The 22,291-nt window shown below is 36.2% G+C and overlaps 1 protein-coding gene across 3 annotated transcripts in view; it reads right to left on the bottom strand.

Moving 5' to 3' along the window:
• The window catches only part of LOC128219836 (tyrosine-protein kinase HTK16-like), a 44,688-nt gene extending 26,273 nt beyond the window's left edge, over positions 1 to 18,415 (bottom strand). For all 3 annotated transcript variants that reach the window (XM_052927929.1, XM_052927930.1, XM_052927931.1), the window contains exons 1-6: positions 18,123 to 18,415; positions 15,917 to 16,084; positions 15,209 to 15,352; positions 14,276 to 14,347; positions 10,042 to 10,157; positions 3,436 to 3,576 (exon numbers count right to left, since the gene is read on the bottom strand). In XM_052927929.1, the coding sequence (XP_052783889.1) occupies positions 3,436 to 3,576; positions 10,042 to 10,157; positions 14,276 to 14,347; positions 15,209 to 15,352; positions 15,917 to 16,084; positions 18,123 to 18,336 (855 nt within the window). In that variant the 5' untranslated portion in view covers positions 18,337 to 18,415. The remainder of the gene's footprint in view (positions 1 to 3,435; positions 3,577 to 10,041; positions 10,158 to 14,275; positions 14,348 to 15,208; positions 15,353 to 15,916; positions 16,085 to 18,122) is intronic.
• Positions 18,416 to 22,291: the final 3,876 nt, after the last annotated feature.

The raw sequence follows: 22,291 nt of genomic DNA, 5'->3' as shown, positions 1-22,291 counted from the left end.
GACTGATATTTGCAGATAAAAATGCATCCTGTTCACAGCAGGGAATAAGTAATTATGACAAAAAATTTATGATGAATATGAGTTATGGCCATGACCTTTGACCTCAAAATCCATGGGAGTCATCAACTAGTAACCCAAAACCTAAATATCAAGTTTGAGGGTCATGGGTGCAGGTATTTTCAAGTTATCACACAGATTTGCTTTTTGTGTTCAAGGTCACTGTGACCTTTGACTCAATGAGCCCTAAAATCAAAAGGGGTCATCTACCGGTCAGGCCCAACCCCCAAGTTAAGTTTGAGGCCTATGGGTGTAGGCATTGTTGAGTTATCACTCAAAATATATTTCCGCATTCAAGGTCTCTGTGACCTTGACCTTTGACCTAATGACCCCTAAAATCAATAGGGGTCATTTACTGCCCAGGCCCAGCCTCCAAGTCAAGTTTGATGAGGTTTCATAGGTTCAGGCATTATTGAAATATCATTAAGTGGGAGGAGATTTCTTATCACTGGGAGAAGTTTTCTTAACTCTTTGCATTTAAGGTCAACGTTGGACCTTAACCCTTGGCCCACTCACCCCCAAAATTAATAGGGGTCATCTACTTGTCAGGCCCAACCTCCATGTCAAGTTTGAAGACTTTGGTGCAGGCATTGATGAGTTATCACTCGGACAACCCTTTATCATTCAAGGTCACTATGACCTTGACCTTTGACCCTAAAATGGGTCATCTACTGGTCAGGCCCAGCTTCCATGTTAAGTTTGATGATCCTTGGTCTAGGCATTGTTGAGTTATCACTCGGACAAGCTTTAAAATCCTTTTACCATTAAAGGTCACTGTGACCTTGACCTTTGACCCGATGACCTCTATAATCTTTAGGGGTCATCTACTGGTCATGCCCGACCTTCATGTCAAATTTGGTGACCATACGTCCAGGGATTGTTAAGTTATCACTCGGACAAGCTTTGGTCTACCGACAGACCGACCAACTGACCTTCCGGCCTACATGTGCAAAGCAATATATCTCCCCTCCTTCATGAATGACACTATCCGAATGGCCTGGAGCAGTCACGTGCACAACGTGTATAATCCATACCCTCCCTGTAATTTCAAGTATGTTTCATACCAACCCTTTAACTTTCATACTCTGCAGAAGACGTAACAAAATGGCGGCCAATTTTTTTTTAACTTCTCTCTCGGCTTATCTTTTCACTGTAGGGGAGATAACTCATGTACGTTACTGAATATCCATTTTATTCAATCAATCTGTTGAGTGTAACCGACTGTTTACATGAGTCATTGGTTACAAAATGGCGACTAAAAAACGGTTTACAAGCACAACAAGTGACAAATCTGTCGAAAAAAGGTTAAACTAAATTCAGAAGAGACGATTCGATGCAACAAGAAATCTGCAAATGTGCTGAGGAGTTACCTTCAAGAAATTGTTAAAAATTAAGTGTTATGAACAGTAAATTGTTAAACTGTTGTTGTTTTTCTTATAAATACATTTATTGACTGTGATACAGCTTCTTGTACAGTTTTAATTTAATGTAACCATACTGAGAAAATATATCTGCTGTTAAACAATTTTATTACTATATTTCAGGGATGTGATTGACCTGGCAGCTGGAGGGCTGAAATCATTTCGGCCATGGATTCTTGGAGCAATTTTAGGGTCAAAAGCACAGTGTCTGCCGTAGAAGAAAAACTGCCTTTTTAGAAGCTCTTTTGAGGGTTCCTCTGACTTTAAATTGGAAGCAAACTGAGATATCAACTCTAATAACCAAAAGCACACTAGTATCTTTTTTAATCAGCTAAAAAAAATTTTTTTTTGGGGGGGGGGGGTCCCTGGGGCCATTAGATCCGCGGAATTCTGCGAATCCGCGGACAACTCACATCCCTGATATATACATTGTTATTGTATTTGTTCCAAATAAACTTTATTACATAACTTTTTTGTATTTCTTATAATATAATTTTGAGGCAATATTTAAGCTTCACTGAATATTTTCATAACAAATACATTATATTTTAATATAATCTTATTATTAAAAGTTCTCGGTGAGATATATTCTTTACACAGTTAGTAGCTGGGGGGGTATGTGATATACACCCCCAGTGGTTTCATTCATACCATGCTATGCTCTCGCGTGGTATGAAACCACTGGGGGTGAATATCACATACCCCCACAGCTACTAACAGTGTAACTAATAATACCCCTCTTCTTTGCAGGGGGGGCTTCAAAATATATGTACCGATACATTATGTACATCAAGTGCTAGATACCAGATGAATTAATTGCAAGAAAAAAGAAAATTGTCAAAAAATTACATTAAATTGACATTGTTGTGCACAATGCATTGAATCTTACTTACTCATGTATCCCATCATTTACGACACATGCATCTTTCACAGTTTTTGCACATATTACCAATTCAAAATTTACTAGCGTTGTCTTCCATGAAAATCCCAGTAAGTTTGAAAATAGTGTCAGTATATTTATCTGTATTCATAAACAGATATGATTTAACCATGGAAACCATTATTCACTTCTTTAAATGGGTAAACACAGATGAGACAGCAGCTTGATTATTGGGTTTATAATTTTAACCATATTAAGTGATTTATTTTTGGCCTTCTACTAGCTAGCATTGCAATTAAAGGCTTTTTCAGAAATATAGTGACTCTATTTGCCATTTTTTAAACCATCTGGTGGATATCCCCTTTAAATTGACAATAAATATTATTTTATGTTCTTGCATACTGGACGTGTGTTTCCGGTCTGTGCTGGTGCTGGAAAATATTACACCCCCCATGTAAGATGAGTCACGCGCAACAACGCGCCACTTCTTATTTCTTTTATTGTATGGTTTGTGAAAAGTATATTATGCAATTTCAATAAAGCGCAATCAAAGATATAAGTATACATTACTTTTAGTTAAAATTGAATATAAATTATCGTAAAAGCGCGATATTTTAAGGAACTATTTGACGTCGATAGTGATTTAAAATTACTGCGCTTGATGACGTCAGTACACAACGTCGCACGCGCTTTTTGGCGAAATGTACAAAAGTGCGTTTTCTACTTCAAAATTTCCACAAATTCATAATTATAGGTATGCAAGAAAAAATATCAATCATGTTTTTCCGGTCCGGATAAAAAAAAAAGACCCTCGGGCACGCTGCGTGACCGGTAACTCCGCAAGCCTCGTTACCGGCTTACACGTGTGCCCTCGGTCGGATTTTTCTATCCGTACCGGAAACACATGATAGATACTTATATTCCTATATAGCCAACATCGAAACTTTTGCACACTGTTGACGACACTGATAGTCATAATACTGGGCTTAAGACATTACACATCTTCAATATTTTCACAAAACACCCAAGAAAATCAAGTACAAAACCACTTGTTCCCATTTGTGAGAGTCAACTTACCTTTATACACTCGAGATGACCCTTGTAAGCTGCTTGATGCATGGGGGTCCATCCGCTCTTTGGGTTCCTCATGTTTACATCTGCCTGCCCCTCATTGATCAGTATGGATATGATACCAGCCTTGTTGCCTTTACAACATTTCTGTAAACATACATTCCACCTATGATGTTGCCTGCACAACACCAGTGTAATTATACATTCAACCTTAAATGTTGCCTGTACAACACCGCTGCAATCATACATTCAATTTTTAACATTGCCTACACAACACAGCTGTAATCATACACTCAATCTTTGATGTTGCCTTCACACCACCGCTGTAATCATACACTCAATCTTTAATGTTGCCTACACATCACAGCTGTAATCATACACTCAATTATCTTTAATGGTGCCTGTAAAACAATGCTGCAGTCATACATTCAATATTTCATGTTGCCTACACAACACAGCTGTAATCATACACTCAATCTTTAATGTTGCCTACACAACAGCGCTGCAATCATACATTCAACCTTTAATGTTGCCTACACAACACCACTGTAATCATACGTTCAAAATTTAATAATGCCTATACAACACCACTGCAATCATACATTCAACCTTTAATGATGCCTGTACAACAACGCTGTAATCATACACTCAACCTTTAATGTTGCCTACACAACACCACTGCAATCATAATTCAACCTTTAATGGTGCCTGTAAAAAAATGCTGCAATCATACATTCAATCTTTAATGTTGCCTACACAACACCACTGCAATCATGCATTCAACCTTTAATGATGCCTGTAAAACAATGCTGCAATCATACATTCAATCTTTAATGTTGCATTTACAACATCGCTGAATCATACATTCAACCTCTAATGTTGCCTGTACAACACTGCTGCAATCATACATGCTGTCATTATACATTCAACTTCTAATGTTGCCTGTACAACACTGCTGCAATCATACATGCTGCAATCATACATTCAACCTTTAATGATGCCTGTACAACACTGCTGCAATCAAACATGCTGTCATTATACATTCAACTTCTAATGTTGCCTGTACAACACTGCTGCAATCATACATGCTGCAATCATACATGCTGCAATCATACATTCAACCTTCAATGATGCCTGTAAAACAATGCTGCAATCATACATTCAATCTTTAATGTTGCCTTTACAACACCACTGCACTCATACACCTAACCTTTAATGATGCCTGTTCACAACTGCTGTAATCATACACTCAACCTTTAATGGTGCCTGTTAACCACCGCTGTAATCATACACTCCATCTTTCATGTTGCCTAAACAACACCGCTGTAATCATACATTCAAACTGTAGTGTTGCCTACACAACACAGCTATCTTTAATGTTGCCTGTACAACACCACTGTAATCATAACATTCAACCTTTAATGTTGCCTGTACAACACCACTGTAATCATACATTCAACCTCTTATGTTGCCTGTACAACACTGCTGTAATCATACATTCAACCTCTAATGTTGCCTGTACAACACCCCTGAAATCATACATTCAACCTCTTATGTTGCCTGTACAACACCACTGTAATCATACATTCAACCTTTAATGTTGACTGTACAACACCGCTGTAATCATACATTCAACCTCTTATGTTGCCTGTACAACACCACTGTTATCATAACATTCAACCTCTAATGTTGCCTGTACAACACCGCTGAAATCATACATTCAACCTCTTATGTTGCCTGTACAACACCCCTGAAATCATACATTCAACCTCTTATGTTGCCTGTACAACACCACTGTAATCATACATTCAACCTCTAATGTTGCCTGTACAACACCGCTGTAATCATACATTCAACCTTTAATGTTGACTGTACAACACCGCTGTAATCATACATTCAACCTCTAATGTTGCTTGTACAACACCGCTGCAATCATACATTCAACCTCTAATGTTGCCTGTACAACACCGCTGCAATCATACATTCAACCTTTAATGTTGCCTACATACAACACCGCTGCAATCATACATTCAATCATCCGCTAATGTTGCCTGTACAACACTGCTGCAATCAAACATTAAACCTCCAATGTTGCCTGTACAACACTGCTGTAATCATACATTCAACCTTTAATGGTGCCTGTACAACACCGCTGTAATTATACATTCAACCTCTTATGTTGCCGGTACAACTTGGCTGTAATTATACATTCAACCTCTTATGTTGCCTGTACAACACCGCTGCAATCATACATTCAACATCTAATGTTGCCTATACAACACCCCTGAAATCATACATTCAACCTCTAATGTTGCCTGTACAACACCCCTGAAATCATACATTCAACCTCTAATGTTGCCTGTACAACACCACTGTTATCATACATTCAACCTCTAATGTTGCCTGTACAACACCCCTGTTATCATACATTCAACCTCTAATTGTGCCTGTACAATACCCCTGAAATCATACATTCAACCTCTAAAGGTGCCTATACAACACCCCTGAAATCATACATTCAACCTCTAAAGGTGCCTATACAACACCCCTGAAATCATACATTCAACCTCTAAAGGTGCCTATACAACACCCCTGAAATCATACATTCAACCTCTAATGTTGCCTGTACAACACCACTGTTATCATACATTCAACCTCTAATGGTGCCTGTACAATACCCCTGTTATCATACATTCAACCTTTAATGGTGCCTGTACAACACCACTGTAATCATACATTCAACCTTTAATGTTGACTGTACAACACCGCTGTAATCATACATTCAACCTCTTATGTTGCCTGTACAACACCGCTGCAATCATACATTCAACCTCTAATGTTGCCTGTACAACACCGCTGCAATTATACATTCAACCTCTTATGTTGCCTGTACAACACTGCTGCAATCATACATTCAACCTCTAATGTTGCCTGTACAACACCCCTGAAATCATACATTCAACCTCTTATGTTGCCTGTACAACACCGCTGCAATCATACATTCAACCTCTAATGTTGCCTGTACAACACCCCTGAAATCATACATTCAACCTCTTATGTTGCCTGTACAACACTGCTGCAATCATACATTCAACCTCTAATGTTGCCTGTACAACACCCCTGAAATCATACATTCAACCTCTAATGTTGCCTGTACAACACCCCTGAAATCATACATTCAACCTCTAATGTTGCCTGTACAACACCCCTGAAATCATACATTCAACCTCTAATGTTGCCTGTACAACACCCCTGAAATCATACATTCAACCTCTAATGTTGCCTGTACAACACCCCTGAAATCATACATTCAACCTCTAATGTTGCCTGTACAACACCGCTACAATCATACATTCAACCTCTAAAGGTGCCTATACAACACCGCTGTAATCATACATTCAACCTCTTATGTTGCCTGTACAACACCGCTACAATCATACATTCAACCTCTAAAGGTGCCTATACAACACCGCTGTAATCATACATTCAACCTTTAATGTTGCCTGTACAACACCGCTGCAATCATACATTCAATCATCCTCTAATGTTGCCTGTACAACACTGCTGCAATCAAACATTAAACCTCCAATGTTGCCTGTACAACACTGCTGTAATCATACATTCAACCTGTAATGGTGCCTGTATAACACCGCTGTAATTATACATTCAACCTCTAATGTTGCCAGTACAACTTGGCTGTAATTATACATTCAACCTCTTATGTTGCCTGTACAACACCGCTGCAATCATACATTCAACCTCTAATGTTGCCTGTACAACACCCCTGAAATCATACATTCAAACTGTAGTGTTGCCTGTACAACACTGCTGCAATCATACATTCAACCTCTAATGTTGCCTGTACAACACCCCTGAAATCATACATTCAACCTCTAATGGTGCCTGTACAACACTGCTGCAATCATACATTCAACCTCTAATGGTGCCTGTACAATACCCCTGAAATCATACATTCAACCTCTAAAGGTGCCTATACAACACCCCTGAAATCATACATTCAACCTCTAATGTTGCCTGTACAACACCACTGTTATCATAACATTCAACCTCTAATGTTGCCTGTACAACACCACTGTTATCATACATTCAACCTCTAATGTTGCCTGTACAACACCACTGTTATCATAACATTCAACCTCTAATGTTGCCTGTACAACACCACTGTTATCATAACATTCAACCTCTAATGTTGCCTGTACAACACCACTGTTATCATAACATTCAACCTCTAATGTTGCCTGTACAACACCACTGTTATCATACATTCAACCTCTAATGTTGCCTGTACAACACCACTGTTATCATAACATTCAACCTCTAATGTTGCCTGTACAACACCACTGTTATCATAACATTCAACCTCTAATGTTGCCTGTACAACACCACTGTTATCATACATTCAACCTCTAATGTTGCCTGTACAACACCACTGTTATCATAACATTCAACCTCTAATGTTGCCTGTACAACACCACTGTTATCATAACATTCAACCTCTAATGGTGCCTGTACAACACCACCGTTATCATACATTCAACCTCTAATGTTGCCTGTACAACACCACTGTTATCATAACATTCAACCTCTAATGTTGCCTGTACAACACCACTGTTATCATAACATTCAACCTCTAATGGTGCCTGTACAACACCACCGTTATCATAACATTCAACCTCTAATGTTGCCTGTACAACACCACTGTTATCATAACATTCAACCTCTAATGGTGCCTGTACAACACCACTGTTATCATACATTCATCTTTTATATTCATTTTACCCAATGTAAACACTATTTAATGGCCTGTGGCATATAGCCAAATCTGTTCAAATCATAAAAGGTTCTCATATAAGAACAATATAACTTTTTTAAGGTACTTGTACTTTGAAATATTTACTTATGTCAGGAAAGTCACAATTTCCACTCTAATGTCTACTACACTTAAACAGTGAGAAGAGACCCATGGGGGCTGTTTCTAAAAATATTTTAGTCGTAAATAGAAAATACTTAAGTGCCATAGTTTTGTTATTTTGCTAAAACATGTACATATTTGTGTGAATCAAACTTAAGCCAACGTTGAAATCGGAACACAAAGTTGAGGAAACAAAAACACACAATGTATTCCCAATTTCAATTCCCAAAATACAAACATGCCTTTTCTGCCCAATTTGGAAAAAAGACTCTAGACAGCTTGGGAAAATTTGCTTTACGAAATATTCCATTGTGAGAAAAAAATGCTTACCATAAAACTCGGAAATTTAACCATTTTATTATTATTTATGAGTAGTGTTTATTTTCCTGTTCAAAAGATTTGAAATGGCTGAAATATCAATACGTGTAAGTGAAAATAACTATTGCTGCAATGCAATAAATCATTGACATTTAATATGCATACTGATCTGTGAATGTGATGAAAAACAATAATCCCATAAACTTTACAGACTAAAAGACTTTCATTTTTTGTTTTACTTTTTATTGTTATTTTTTCTACAGACTGGCAAAAGTAGCATTTATATTGCTAGGGGAATGGGTCTGAAAGCTGGACCCGTGGGAACTATATATTATTCCTGGCAAAGTTCCTACTTTTCTTTACTGTTGACTCATAAAAGGGCTTGTCTTGGCTTTGGAGAGTTCATTCGATCATTTTTAGGGATAAAAAATAAATAACCACTTGAATTAGGCCTTTTGAACAACCTAAAAGCAAACAGTGCCGACAAAAATTATAACGTCATTTAAGGACTTCCAACAACCCACAACAGTTTTCAAAACAATAAAAGTTCAAAAACTGACGACTTCCGTTTAATTGTTGACAATTTTTATTTTATGTTAATATCTTATAGAGCAACTGTGTAGTCTGGTGTAATGGACATGGTCCAGCTAATGTGCCTTTAAAACTGCACTTTCACAGATTGACCATTTTGACAACTTTTTTTGTCTTGGAATACCGGGTAAGCCATTTTTTTTGTATAAAACTCCAGAAACCAGGGATGCAAATAGGCTGACTAATGATTAGATCACAGTCCTTTTAATGTAGTGATGATTTGTATAAAGTTATTTGAAAATCGCTTTATTAGTAACCAAGTTATGGCCCGGACACGGAATTGCTAACGGACGAGTAACAAAGATGTGGCCCGGACACAGAATTGCTAATGCCCCCCAATGGTGATTCTAGTCTTTGAGGTATGGACCTGGAAATTGCGCGCGACACATCCTTTTAATGTAGCGATGATTTGTATAAAGTTATTTGAAAATCGCTTTATTAGTTACCAAGTTATGGCCCGGACACGGAATTGCTAACGGAAGGACAGACGGACAGACAGACGGACAGACGATGGAGGCCATAACATAATACGACCCTTCGGGCGTATAATGATTTATTATGTCTAAAAGCATTACTAACGCTTTACGAAAACTGAAATTTAAGCCTTGTTTCAAAAAGTAGAGAACTTTTGTATTGTGAGTAATATTATATGATTTAATTGAAGGCATTGATACAAAAATCAGCTGATTCTGAGACAAAAGTTTTAAAAACTGTCAATCTGTGAGAGTGCAGCTTTAACAAGAATTTTCAACTATTAATGTTCAACGTACATGCAAGGCCGTCTGTCCATCTTTGTCCAGGGCATTGACGTCCGCACCGTTCCTCACAACAATATCTGCGCAGTCCTCAAAACCATAGTAACAAGCATCATGAAGAGCAGTCGTTCCTATAATATATGTATATATTGCCTGGATTAATTTAAAGTGACACTCATATTTAAAATCAATACCATACATACACATGTTTAACAACATAAATATACATACAAAATAATGCATTTAAAGGAAATATTAATTACAGATAACAAGATTGTAACTGTGTATTTAATAGCTGAAAAATCACAAATATTAAATGACTGGTGAGTCCTAAAAGATTTACAGTGATCAATTATCATCCAAGGTGGAAATTGTAACTGTGTTTTCTGTACATTTCTTTCAAAATAAACTGGGTATCCTTCATAAGAACCATTGTTTTCGATATTTATTCATCCTTTTCTGTTAATTTAAACAATTGTTTTGATTGTGTTACATCGTATTTGGGAGTTAGAGTGCATCTTTTAAGATAGTTTCGGTAATATGTTTGATACCGGTGGAAATTTCAATATCACTTCCTAGTTACACCCCATAAATATTTTACAAGGCCTTGTTAAGTTGTTAAGAATACTCCTGCGTGATGGTCTTAAGTTAGGCTCCACTAATATTTGTTTTTCTCATAACATTCTCAGATAGAGGGAATCTCAAAAGGGCCTATCAAGCCACTGTGTAAACCCTGCACTGAAAAAGCAAAACTTGGGCAATATTCATAAAACATCTCAAGTCATTTCCTATCTTAAGTCATTTTCTTATGTTATGTATCACACTAATCATATGAAATAATAACTTCATAATATCTGAAATATTTTATTATCATTGATTTGATTCAAAATACATTATGGAAAGGAATTAGTATAAGCAATTACATTGCTTGTTTTCCAATCCATTTCATCATACTATTGCTGTACTGTTTTTTTTGTATATATGAACTGAATAAAATATGTTTAAACTAAAATACATTCTTTAATGTCAAAAACACTTTCCTTTTAGTTTGATTATGAAAATATAAGGAAATTGACTTAAGTGACTTAAAAATGATGTTTATGAATACGGGCCCAGATCTCATCAAAGCCATCTTGTGCCAGGGCTGTTTATTAAAAACTTAATACAGTAATGATACTGTTTTTTTTGAGGGCAGCCCTGTGGATGCAATATTGCCCCCCAAAAAGACATTCAGTTTTGAACACTGGGACAGTCTATATTTTGATCAGCTGTTATTTTAATCATTTTTTTTTAACATTTGAACTTATTCACTCCCAACATTGGATATAATTTCTAACCTGAAGACAATAAGGCCACAACAAATTGATATTTCGTTCCGCGGATTTACCGCGCCTATTTTTTTGAAAATGTAAAAAAAATATTTTTATTTTTTTTGTGCGCCCGCACCTCCATTTTGATCACCAAGCAGATTTTTTTTAGGTAATAATTTATTAAAAGGCTAAAAATAATCAAGTATAATTTTTCTACGATCGTTTTCGTGTTTTTGTAAAGGGAAGTTACCGATGCGTAGTGTTTTTATATTGTATAACGATTGGTTTAGCATGGGTTTCAATAAATTCAATCAAAATAGCGGCTTCCGGTATAAACAATGTGACTCGAAGATTGGAAATTAAATCTTATTTTTGACAATAAATATGTTTTGAGCATGCTTGAAGTCATTGTTGATCGTCTCATGCACTAAAGGATCATTATTTAAAGCAATCATTATGCAATAAAGCATGTGTATCTGAGACTAGTAGCGATTATATTGCGTAATTAGTGACTCGTTTTGAATGGAAATCGGACAGGTCAACTTAACTGGAACATGCAGGGCTTTTTCTGCCCAATTTGGGAAAAAGACCCTAGACATTTTGGGAAATTTTGCGTCGTGAAAATGCCGAAATTGGGAAATTTTACAGTTAAAAGAAAAAACTGTCTCGTCTCCTGCGAATTAGGAAAAGATTTTATATTTCCCTTTAATAGAACCAAAATGGCTGAAATCAGATAATATTTCATACAGATATCTGAATGTGATGAAAATCAATGATTTCCGAGTTCAATTATCAAAAAAACTACATCACACAATTTATTAGGATGTTGTTAATGAACCAGTACATGAAAAATGATTTTCAAAAAAAAAAAAAAATAAATAAATATTTTTTTTACTTTTGATTGGGATTTTTTTCTGAAGATTGGGAAAAATATCTTATATTTTGCTTTGGGAATGGGTCCGATAGTCAGACCCGTGGGTACTATAGAAAAAGCCCTGACATGAGTCATTGTTTGGTCCAAATTGATGTATCAAGCTCATTTTTGATCAAATTCTGACAAAACAACAGTTTTGAACAAATATCTTTTCACAAATAGCGATATAAACACTGATCTGGATATACCTCAACATAAGTAAGCCCAAGTTTATCACCTTATATTTTGTTTTTATTTGCAGCATAATCCAGGATTGTAATGCACTTGTCAATTGTAACCACTGCCCCGCCCACCCCTCGCCCTTGTTCCAGGGGTATACCGGGGACAGCAGAGGCAATGGGCTGTGTTTTTACCTTTCAGGTGGCCCCACAGTGCCTAGTGAATGTGGTTTTGTCTTCATATTGAAAATAGTCGGGAATGGGCCTCACATAGGTATTCGGGGTTGTGTAGCCATTTGGCAGGGATTTTACCAGCAGTGTGTCCGTGCAGGTCGGGTATTTTACCCGGGTATTGAGAAACCGGAAGTCAAAGTCCCCGCTATTCCGGACTTAGGGGGGGCGGGGGCATATACAATTGGCTGGTGCATAAAAACATCTAAATAACCAAAAAAAGTACTCTGAAAAAAAACCTTGTTCTTTTTGTTTTAATAAGCACATGTCATTGCATTTCCTGTGATAATAAAAACAAAATTTAGTCTATGATATATGGAGTCCGATGTTTGATGATGCCTGTGTAAGTGATCATTTTTTACAAATCCAAAATCAATCCTAAGTTATGTCTAAATACAGTTGCATATGATGTTAAACTGATTCAGGTAGATTTATATAAGTCGTTTCAAACTTTTTACTTAAAGCAGGGTTATTTATTATTATGAATGATCGTCATATTAAAGTATGTTTTAGTTATATAAGAAATTAGATTTATCCATATAATGTTTGTACTAAACACAGATAAATAAATAGTATGTATTCCGACATTTTCCCAATGTCCATTAGCGGTTCAGTTCAAGATGGCATTAAAATGGGCTTAAGGGCAATTATTTTGAACAATCTTGTTTATTTATATTGAATATAAGGAAAAGTATATTATTTGCTCTTCGCTCGCTTCGGTTTTTATGAAAACCGACAAAAAATTTTATAATTTTTTTCGCTTGCTTGCTCCAATTTTTTTGGTCAAAAATCCGAGGAACTAAACATTAATTTGGTGTGGCCTAAGTGATGTTAAACCTCAACACAGTAGCTGAATGGAAGTTAACAATGGCTACCACAAGGAATGTTTTCATTCTGCTGTTGAAATGAAATGAACAGCTCAATTATGGCAATAAATTCAACAGGATGTTCAAGTTTTTTTATCTTCCCAATGATTGTTTAATCAAACTGTTAAGTACCACCAGTCACCAGAAAAATACTATGTACCAGTATCCGCAATGTCAAACCCATACATGTAATGATGTATAAAGTCTTGTAAACCTATAAATGTACAAAAACTTTAAACCTGCACTCTAACAGATGGACCATTTTTTATTTTTGTCTTAGAATGAGCCAATGTTTGCGTAATTGTCTGAGAACAAGTGATATACAGAATGCTTACAAAGGATCAGATCACAGTTTTTCATATTAACATTCAAAAATTGATGCTTAATGCTGAAAAACACACTTTTCTTACAGCGTTAATAACACTTTTAAATACAAAACTTCAATATTCAAACGCATATATTAAAAACTGCAATCTGATTTTTTGTCACCAATCTTACATCACTCGTTTCAAAGTATTTACACCAAAATTGGATTCATTGAAGACAAAGAATAAAAAAGTTGTCAAAACAGTTAATCTGTGAGAGTGCAGCTTTAATATAAAGATTTTACCACATATTATCAATTTAGGATTTATTTCTCTTTGTAATATTGCCATGGCAAAAACTAACACAAGCATGATAAGCCAATTCGAAATACATGAATAAAAAGCAAGCAAATAATTTAAAAGCTTAATTTGTAGGAAAACATACCCCAGTCTGATTTTGCATTCACTGGTGGGCAGAACTTGCTTTTTACAATTTTTTCCACTATGTCTGGAATATCTGGAACAGAATACATGGAGATAGTTATTAAAATAAATAGAGGCACTTAGGATTCTACATGTTCATCAGGTCATCAACTAATTGCAATTCATACTGAAATCAAAATTAGTAAATATAAACGCTGTATGCAATATCAACTGCACCCACAATCTGTTGGTTAAAAGTATACACAGAAGCATAACTGTTACATAACTTTAAAAAGGGAAGAAGATGGTGTGACTGTTTTGTACCATGTTGTCATGGAGAAAATTCAATAACTAGCATGCAGCATAAGTGAGTAGCAATGGAATTTATCTGTAGACGAGTTATTGAATGGTTAAGCTCAGCCCACTTGTAAATATTCTGATACCATTTTATGCATAGAAAAAGCAAAGGAAACACTCCCAAGCATGGTACCAGAATTAATATTTGACAAATTTAAAGTTGAACATGAAAAGGATTTAAATATCATTTTTGACTGTTAATCATTAAAACATACATTTTCACAAATTGCAAACAAAAGTTAAAATGGAAACCAATTTAAGATTAAGACTTGTATATCTTGCACAGGATAGCCAAGAATATAGCAATGGTTATAAGTATCTGACATTTATAAAAAAAATATTTCAAGTATTTCTGCCTATTTCTTGTGCAAAAGTTAACAAAAAAGACTCCGATGTTAGTCTGAAATTGAAAGCTCTCAATCCAGATTTCAGGATAAACCCTGAATTTTATCACTTCCAAATTTACCGGTAAGTTGTTGATATTACAAAACATCGCCCTAGTGCATTAGCTAAAAAATAACTGCATATAGAAAAAGAAGCAGATATTGAGTTCTTGCATTAAGAAGATGGACGATTCATAATGTAGATTGAGACTTACTTTCCAAGACAGCCCTATGAAGAAGGTTTGTAGCACCGCTGTGTCGCTGGTCGTCTGGTGGAGTTTTACACTTTGAAAATACTGTCAGATGTGTAGGCAGACCTTGAGCATGCTCATGATAGTTTTGTATCAAGCGATCCAGGCCTTAAATCATATTTTTTTATAATAGTTCATTTAAAATAACAAATAAAATAATCTAAATTAATATTCAAGTGACATTTAAAGAAGAAAATTCCATTGTCTCTTTATTTGAAAGAACTCCATAAAAAGATTTGTAAAAATACATAGATTTATGTCTGAGCCCAAATTATTATTTTAGGGTTATAGCCAGGTTATAAAAAGGACAGGGTGCTGCAAAAAAGGGACTGGGTACTAAGGTTTGAAAGGACACATTGTAAAAAACAAAATTCAGTTGCTTAAGGTTTTAACTGCCAGAAATATTAAGTCTTTTCGTATTTGTTATCATGTTATAAGCTTATAAAAAAAACCTTATCAAATACTTGTCAGCAAAAGCATTCAATTATAAGGCAGCAAATTTAGCGTACACATGCTTGTCACCATGAGGGCAGAGGGGTGCTACTAAAAAGGTTTATGGTGCAGCACCCTTCTATAACTCATTAGCTAAAACCCTTGAGTCGGTTGGGTTACTGTAACCACAGTATTACATTTATTTGGCCTAATTGAACCTAAATAGCCCCATATGTATACCATGTATCGTTGGCCCTTCATCTATACTGAAGTGGCAGGGTTTCACCATGTTAATCTGGAAGTGGTAGAACACTCCTTTGCTGTAGAGGGACAGTACAAAACTGGAACAAGAGAAAGAGCTCTCTCGCACAAGGAACAGGCCATCCTTGTTACCAACTTTCCCCAATTCTGAAATCAAATACAGTTAAACTGAGTTAATTAGAATTGATTATAAAATCCATTTGGTGACAATGACATACTTGGTGTTTTTTGTCTAAAAATAAAGAAAAATTGAAAATGGGTGTTGGCCCATTGAAATTAGTCTTTTGTATGAACAAGCCTGGACTCTACTTATATACTATACTTATGCTTGGCATTGCATTTTTTAACAAGCCTTGTTATATAAACTGTTGTGTATTTAACTTCAGCCAATAGCGACACCTCTTGCTGATAAGCCACGCCTCTATACTACTACATGCTGCATGCTATCACAGTAGTTCAGTTCTCAATGACTGTTCTCAAGTACTAGTAATAAACCGTAAAACTGTTGTTATTTCTTGTTGTAAACACAACATAAAATACAGTATCAAGCTCAGAAAGCATTTTACCAGTCCAGGGTACTGGGCTTGTGCCAAATGCGACCAATGAGACACTATATTTTATAAATATTCAAGCACAAAATCCCTTGCAGTTCAAGAGTCAATCAGACCCACAAAATTTAGGAGTCAGACTTTAGGTCTAGCCAAAAGACGGGGCTGTCTCTCAGCTATGTGTAAATAGGATTAGAGACATGCCAAATGGATTTTGGCCAGAAAACTAACATGAATAATACATAATGTAAGATTTTATCAATTATTATAAAAAAATATGTATTGTTGCAGTTGTCATAATTGATAGAGCAAATCCTATTTATCTGTTATCAGGATTCTAGTGACAGCATATTCAGAAAGAAAAATCTTTATGTCTTAGATATCTTTATGCACCAGTCAATTGTAACCACGCCCCCCCCCCCCCCCCAAGGTCCAGGGGTATACCGTGGATAGTCGGGGGAAATGGGCCTTGTTTTTACCTTTCTAGTGGCCCCGCAGTGCCGGGTTAATGCTGTGGTTTTGTCTGTGCGCCAAAAATGGGCCTTACATAGAGTCCCTGGGGTTCGGGGGCATTTGGCAGGGATATTACCAGCAGTTTGTCCACGCAGGACGGGGATCTTACCCTGTCTTGATCTTCTTTAACGTAGCCATCTGGAGGAAACTTGGCACAAAATTGGGGATTTCTTTTTTGAATAGGAAATGGGATCACAAATTTGAAAAAATCAGATGGAAGACAGCCATTAAACAATTGAACACAATTCAACTTATCTGTTTCTTGAAAGGAGTTGCCATATCATATCAGTAAAGAAAGGTTGTTAAATTCAGATGCACATTTACACGCATTTGGACTAGTCTAAAATAATAGACGTGTTATACGGGATTCTTCCAATCCCTAACGTCTAAACGGGAATGTGCAAAAAACGGGGGTGTTTTAAAAATATTGAAATTATTTTAAGTGAAGAATTTTATGGTTGAAATTGATCATAAAGAGTTATATTCATATTTTACCATGTAAGTGAAATGTTATTTTGCACTAAACAAGCATTTAGTGCATTAAAACAAGTTGTTTACCTTTCCTATAAAACGAAAGTTGACTGACACAGACAACAATTATGCGAAGGGGAACAACTCGATACAATTGTTATAGCTCGGCATCCTCCAACAAAGCTTCGAGATAGACCTTGTTATACAATCGTAACAACTTGGCCATGGCCGAAATGTTCCGAGCGATTTAAAACTGTGCCCTAAAGCCTTGCAGGTGCCCTTCATGTATATCGTTATGTTTTGACAGAATGAAATGAAAAAAAGCTGTCAAACTCATAATTATAAGTTGGATATTTATTTTTTTGTGTACGGAACTAATATAAAATAACATTATCTGGTAATATTTCTTGTTTTTATGATATTTTATACACGCTATATGCTTTAACCCGGAATCCTGATAGGAACAACTACCCACTTTTGATACTAAACAATTTGTACGTGAAGGATTTGCCATATCAAAAATCTAAAAAAAATCTGTCAACGTACAATTATTTGGACTAGCATTTGGACTAACACCAACTCATCACTAAATTTAAATCAAGGTGTCAACAATTGAAGATAGTTATTAATTGATAAAGAAATGAAATATAAACCTTTCTTCAGAATATCTTCCGCAACATCCCTGGTGATCCGCCCATGATAGTACTGTTTTTCCTTTTCCTTCTCTTTAACTTTTTCACGATCTTCTTTCAGTAATTCTTCCAAACTATAGCTCTGCAACCTTTCCTTTACATTGATCAACTCTGTTGTTTCTTCGTTTGCATAAATTGAGTCGAACTGGTCGTCATCTGTATCATTTTCCATCATGATTTGGCTAAACAATAAAATTTAGGAAGTGAAATTGTGAAATGCATTTACTTCCTGGTTCTCATGTCGCCATCATTGTTTTGACATAATTTGTGGTTGTAGAATTTGCACCGGTATACTTTAAATACGTAAAGATGCGTAAAGACGTGTAAAGACGCGTAAAGATACGTAAAGAGGCGTAAAGATGCTCAAAGTGACGTAAAGGGAAATAAATTTAACTTAAATAAAATATATAAACACTTGAAGTATGTCAATAATGCATATATAGTGTTAACTAAGTGTATAAACAAAAGGTGAAATAAATTCGACGATTTTTCCCAAGCTTTCATTTGGTCATGTATGTTTGCCACCCGCGACATGTTTTAAGGGTTTACATAATTAAAAAAAAATCATAATATGTTTAATGAGAGTTTAAAAAAGAAATAATAAACACTACAAACAAAACACTGCAACGACATATTGGACGAACAAATTCTCTATAACATATGGCCGATTCAATCAACATGTCAATAAGCTGTTGATCTATCAACCTAATCTCTACTAACGTAGAAACACTTGTCGCACTACGGGTAATTAATTGTAATAATCCAAGTGTCACATCATTTTATGTGTTTATCGTAAACGAGGAAATGGGGCATAATATACAAATTCTTAGTCTGGAATCTGTCAAATGAATACCGATATATTCCCGAATTGTCAACAATAAGGGGATGGGGAGGGAGTGACAGAGTATATATTTCAGTTATTTTAATTGTTTTTTTTTTCATTCTCGTCTGAATACAATCGAAAAACACGGTTTATCGCTGAGATCTCTCGATTTGTGATTATTTTCTTGCGCAATATTAAATATTTGCATATCAAAATATCTGGATTTAGCAGTGCATTTTGTATTATTTCAAGGTTTTAGTAGCATCAGTGACTATTAATTGTTTGAATAGTAGCAGAATGTACTCGACTGCATGCTTTTTCATCGGCCTGGGCGGTAATGGCGTTAGCGAAGGTCATCAAGCGGCCAATACGTTCAATATACCCCACAGTTAACGGTGAGAAATCATTGGTTTATCGAACAATGAATACAACATTTAACGAAGAGGCAGATGAAAATCACATTACCATCATGTGGACGAGTATGTCAAAACCAACGCTTGCTATGATCAACCATAAGCAAATGTGGATACCAAATCATTTTGCTGCCGTTGTTTTGAAAGGTTTTACCGAATGGAGATGTGAATGAAACTGACACAAGTACCGGTATTCAACCCACGCCTGAAAATAACACATCGACTACCTCAGTACATAAGCGGCAATTGGAACCAATACCAGAAGTTTTAACCTCAACGCCAAACGAAATGAATGATGAAGAGCGGCAAAATCCAAAACGACAACGTAGATCAAGTGAAGTCAGACTTATTTTCTTGTCTCGAAGATGAAGTTCAAAGCGGAATGGACTATGACGATATACTAAGAGAAGACAGTAACGCCATATGTATAGACGTATCTCCATTACGAAATTCAGCAAATATGGACACATCATTGGCGTCGAAAGATCTTCATTAGAAGAAGACAGCCACCGATTGTCTACGTCTCTGAGTACAAGTTCATACTATGACAATGAAACTGGTAGAGTGTCTGTAGGGGGTCCTCATCGAGGTTCTCTCATGCATGGGAAGTTCATGCCTACACACGTCCTTCTTGGAATTTTAGAAGGAAGTGATGGTGCCTTGCCAGAGGTCCCAACAGGGGTAAAGGAAATGAAGAAAATCAACGAAAAGGGAAAGCAGGATTAAAGCGAGAATACTGGGACGACTGTGGAGCTTGGGAGAAAAGTTCATCACCGGCAACATACCTTCTTCCTGCTGATAGAAAGCTGATCAACTTGACAAAAAGACACGGCCTGTTCTGTATAGAGAAATCTGGTCGCAAGTTTGAGATTCTAGAACCACAGCCAGCATTGCAGGATTTGGTAGTAATTAACAGAAGCTACAGCAACCTCAAGGCGGACCAATTATATAAACGTCGGATTTCATGGTTAACAAACACGCCTGATGACTTTAAATATTTATCAGAAGATTTAATAATTGTAGAATATGTGGGCAAATTTCCAGGAAGAGGATACCATGGGAAGATGAAAACAGTTGCAAATAAGCAGCCATACATCCGATCAAAACCGGCATTAAAGGAAAGAGCTAGAGAAATGGTCAAACATCAATCTGCAAAAAACGTTCACGACGAGTTGAACCAAGGAACAAATGTTCATGAAATGCCAAGAAACCTAAAACAAATACAAAACTTGAAGTACAACCAAAGCAGAAAACATAAAACAGCTGGAGAAGACGTTTATCTAAAGAACCTGGCAGATCACCTGATAAATATTGAAAGTAAAGTATACCAAGGTCATCCGTTTATCCGCTCAGTAGTTCATTTGCACTCAGGACCATCAGTCATTTTATACACGGACGAACAACTACAAGATATCGGACTGTTTTGCTGCCAGGAAAATGAAGGAACCATACTAGGAGTTGATAAAACATACAACTTCGGCCAACTGCACCTGACAACAACTGTCTTTAAGAACCTGTCAGTGGTCCGTACAGATACGGCAGAACCCCCAATCTTTCTTGGCCCATCATTTTTGCACGGGAAGTCGGATTTTACAACCTTTGATGCGTTCTTTTCTCACATAGCCAGCCATTTAAGCGATTCAGAATTAAAAAGGCTTGTGGTTGGAAGCGATGATGAACAAGCCCTTAGGAAAAGTATCCAGAGGTCATTTCCCGGAGCAACACATATACTATGTACACGCCATCTGAAGAACAATGTAAAGGATTAAAACGAAAAAAAAATCAAACAATCTCTATTCGGGGAAGATGGATTGGCTGACTCAGATATTCAGCTGTTATATTCGATCACCGACTTGAAACAGTCCATAACCTTGTTAGTGGACAAGCAGCTGGTTTTCTTCCATATCTAAACGGCAGGATCGCCCCGCTTATCAAAAACCACGTTTATATTCCAAAGCGTGTCCGGAATATAGATTCAAATTGGACAAACAACAATGCGGAGTCAATGAACAACCTTCTGAAGATAGGAACAAACCATAAAATCGAAGATATGACAGATCTTATTGATATAATCTATCGTATTGTACAGTCAATGTACATAGACGTAGAAAAATCAATCGTCAGTATGGGTAACTATAAACTAACTCAGCCATACGAGCACCACAAAATGTCCGTTGATGTCTGGTGTCAGAAAACAGAACAAGGACGAAAAGGGATACTGGCCAAATTCTACAGCGACAAAGGAATTCTGTACTGTTCTGTTCTGTTCTGTTCAATTTACTACAGTGCACTCGCCGACAGATAGTCAATCAATTTTAGAAATGAATTGTATTGATGTGCATTGGCATACATGTCATAAATTTTTATGCAAGGCGTGATTACATCTCAATCATCTGGATTTCATTTCATACGGTTATATAATGATATAAGATATGTTCTTTTTTCAAATATTGTTGATATAGTAGTACAAAATAAACGTGGATCCCTCTTTGAAAGTTTCAACGAGTAAATAATGTGTTTCTGATACTTTTATTTATATATTGTCCAAGGTCAAGGTAACATTTGTACAGGCATAGTCTAACTTATTTGGAGTTAAGGAAAACAGACACAGGTTGAATGAAAAACGGGCATTTATTTAAAACGCCGTAACTGTTCTTATGTATAAAAAGGGTATTTTTGAAGTTTTCCGAAAATATAATCATATCTGGGTGGATATTTATCATAGAAGCAATTAATTTTATTCAAAATCAATACATACACATGTATAACAAATGTAACGAATTTGGGCCGAGCGATTCGTTGTTAAACTGTTGTCTGCTGCCTTTACAGTACGGCAAATGATTTTGCATTCGGAACTCCTCGGCCATTTTATCGAAAACAACCTCGGATGTATG

This window comes from Mya arenaria, chromosome 15, assembly GCF_026914265.1.
Source record: "Mya arenaria isolate MELC-2E11 chromosome 15, ASM2691426v1".
Taxonomy (NCBI): Eukaryota; Metazoa; Mollusca; class Bivalvia; order Myida; family Myidae; genus Mya; species Mya arenaria.
The sequence above is the reverse complement of the archived record's forward strand: the minus strand, read 5'-3'. Positions and strand labels throughout refer to the sequence as shown.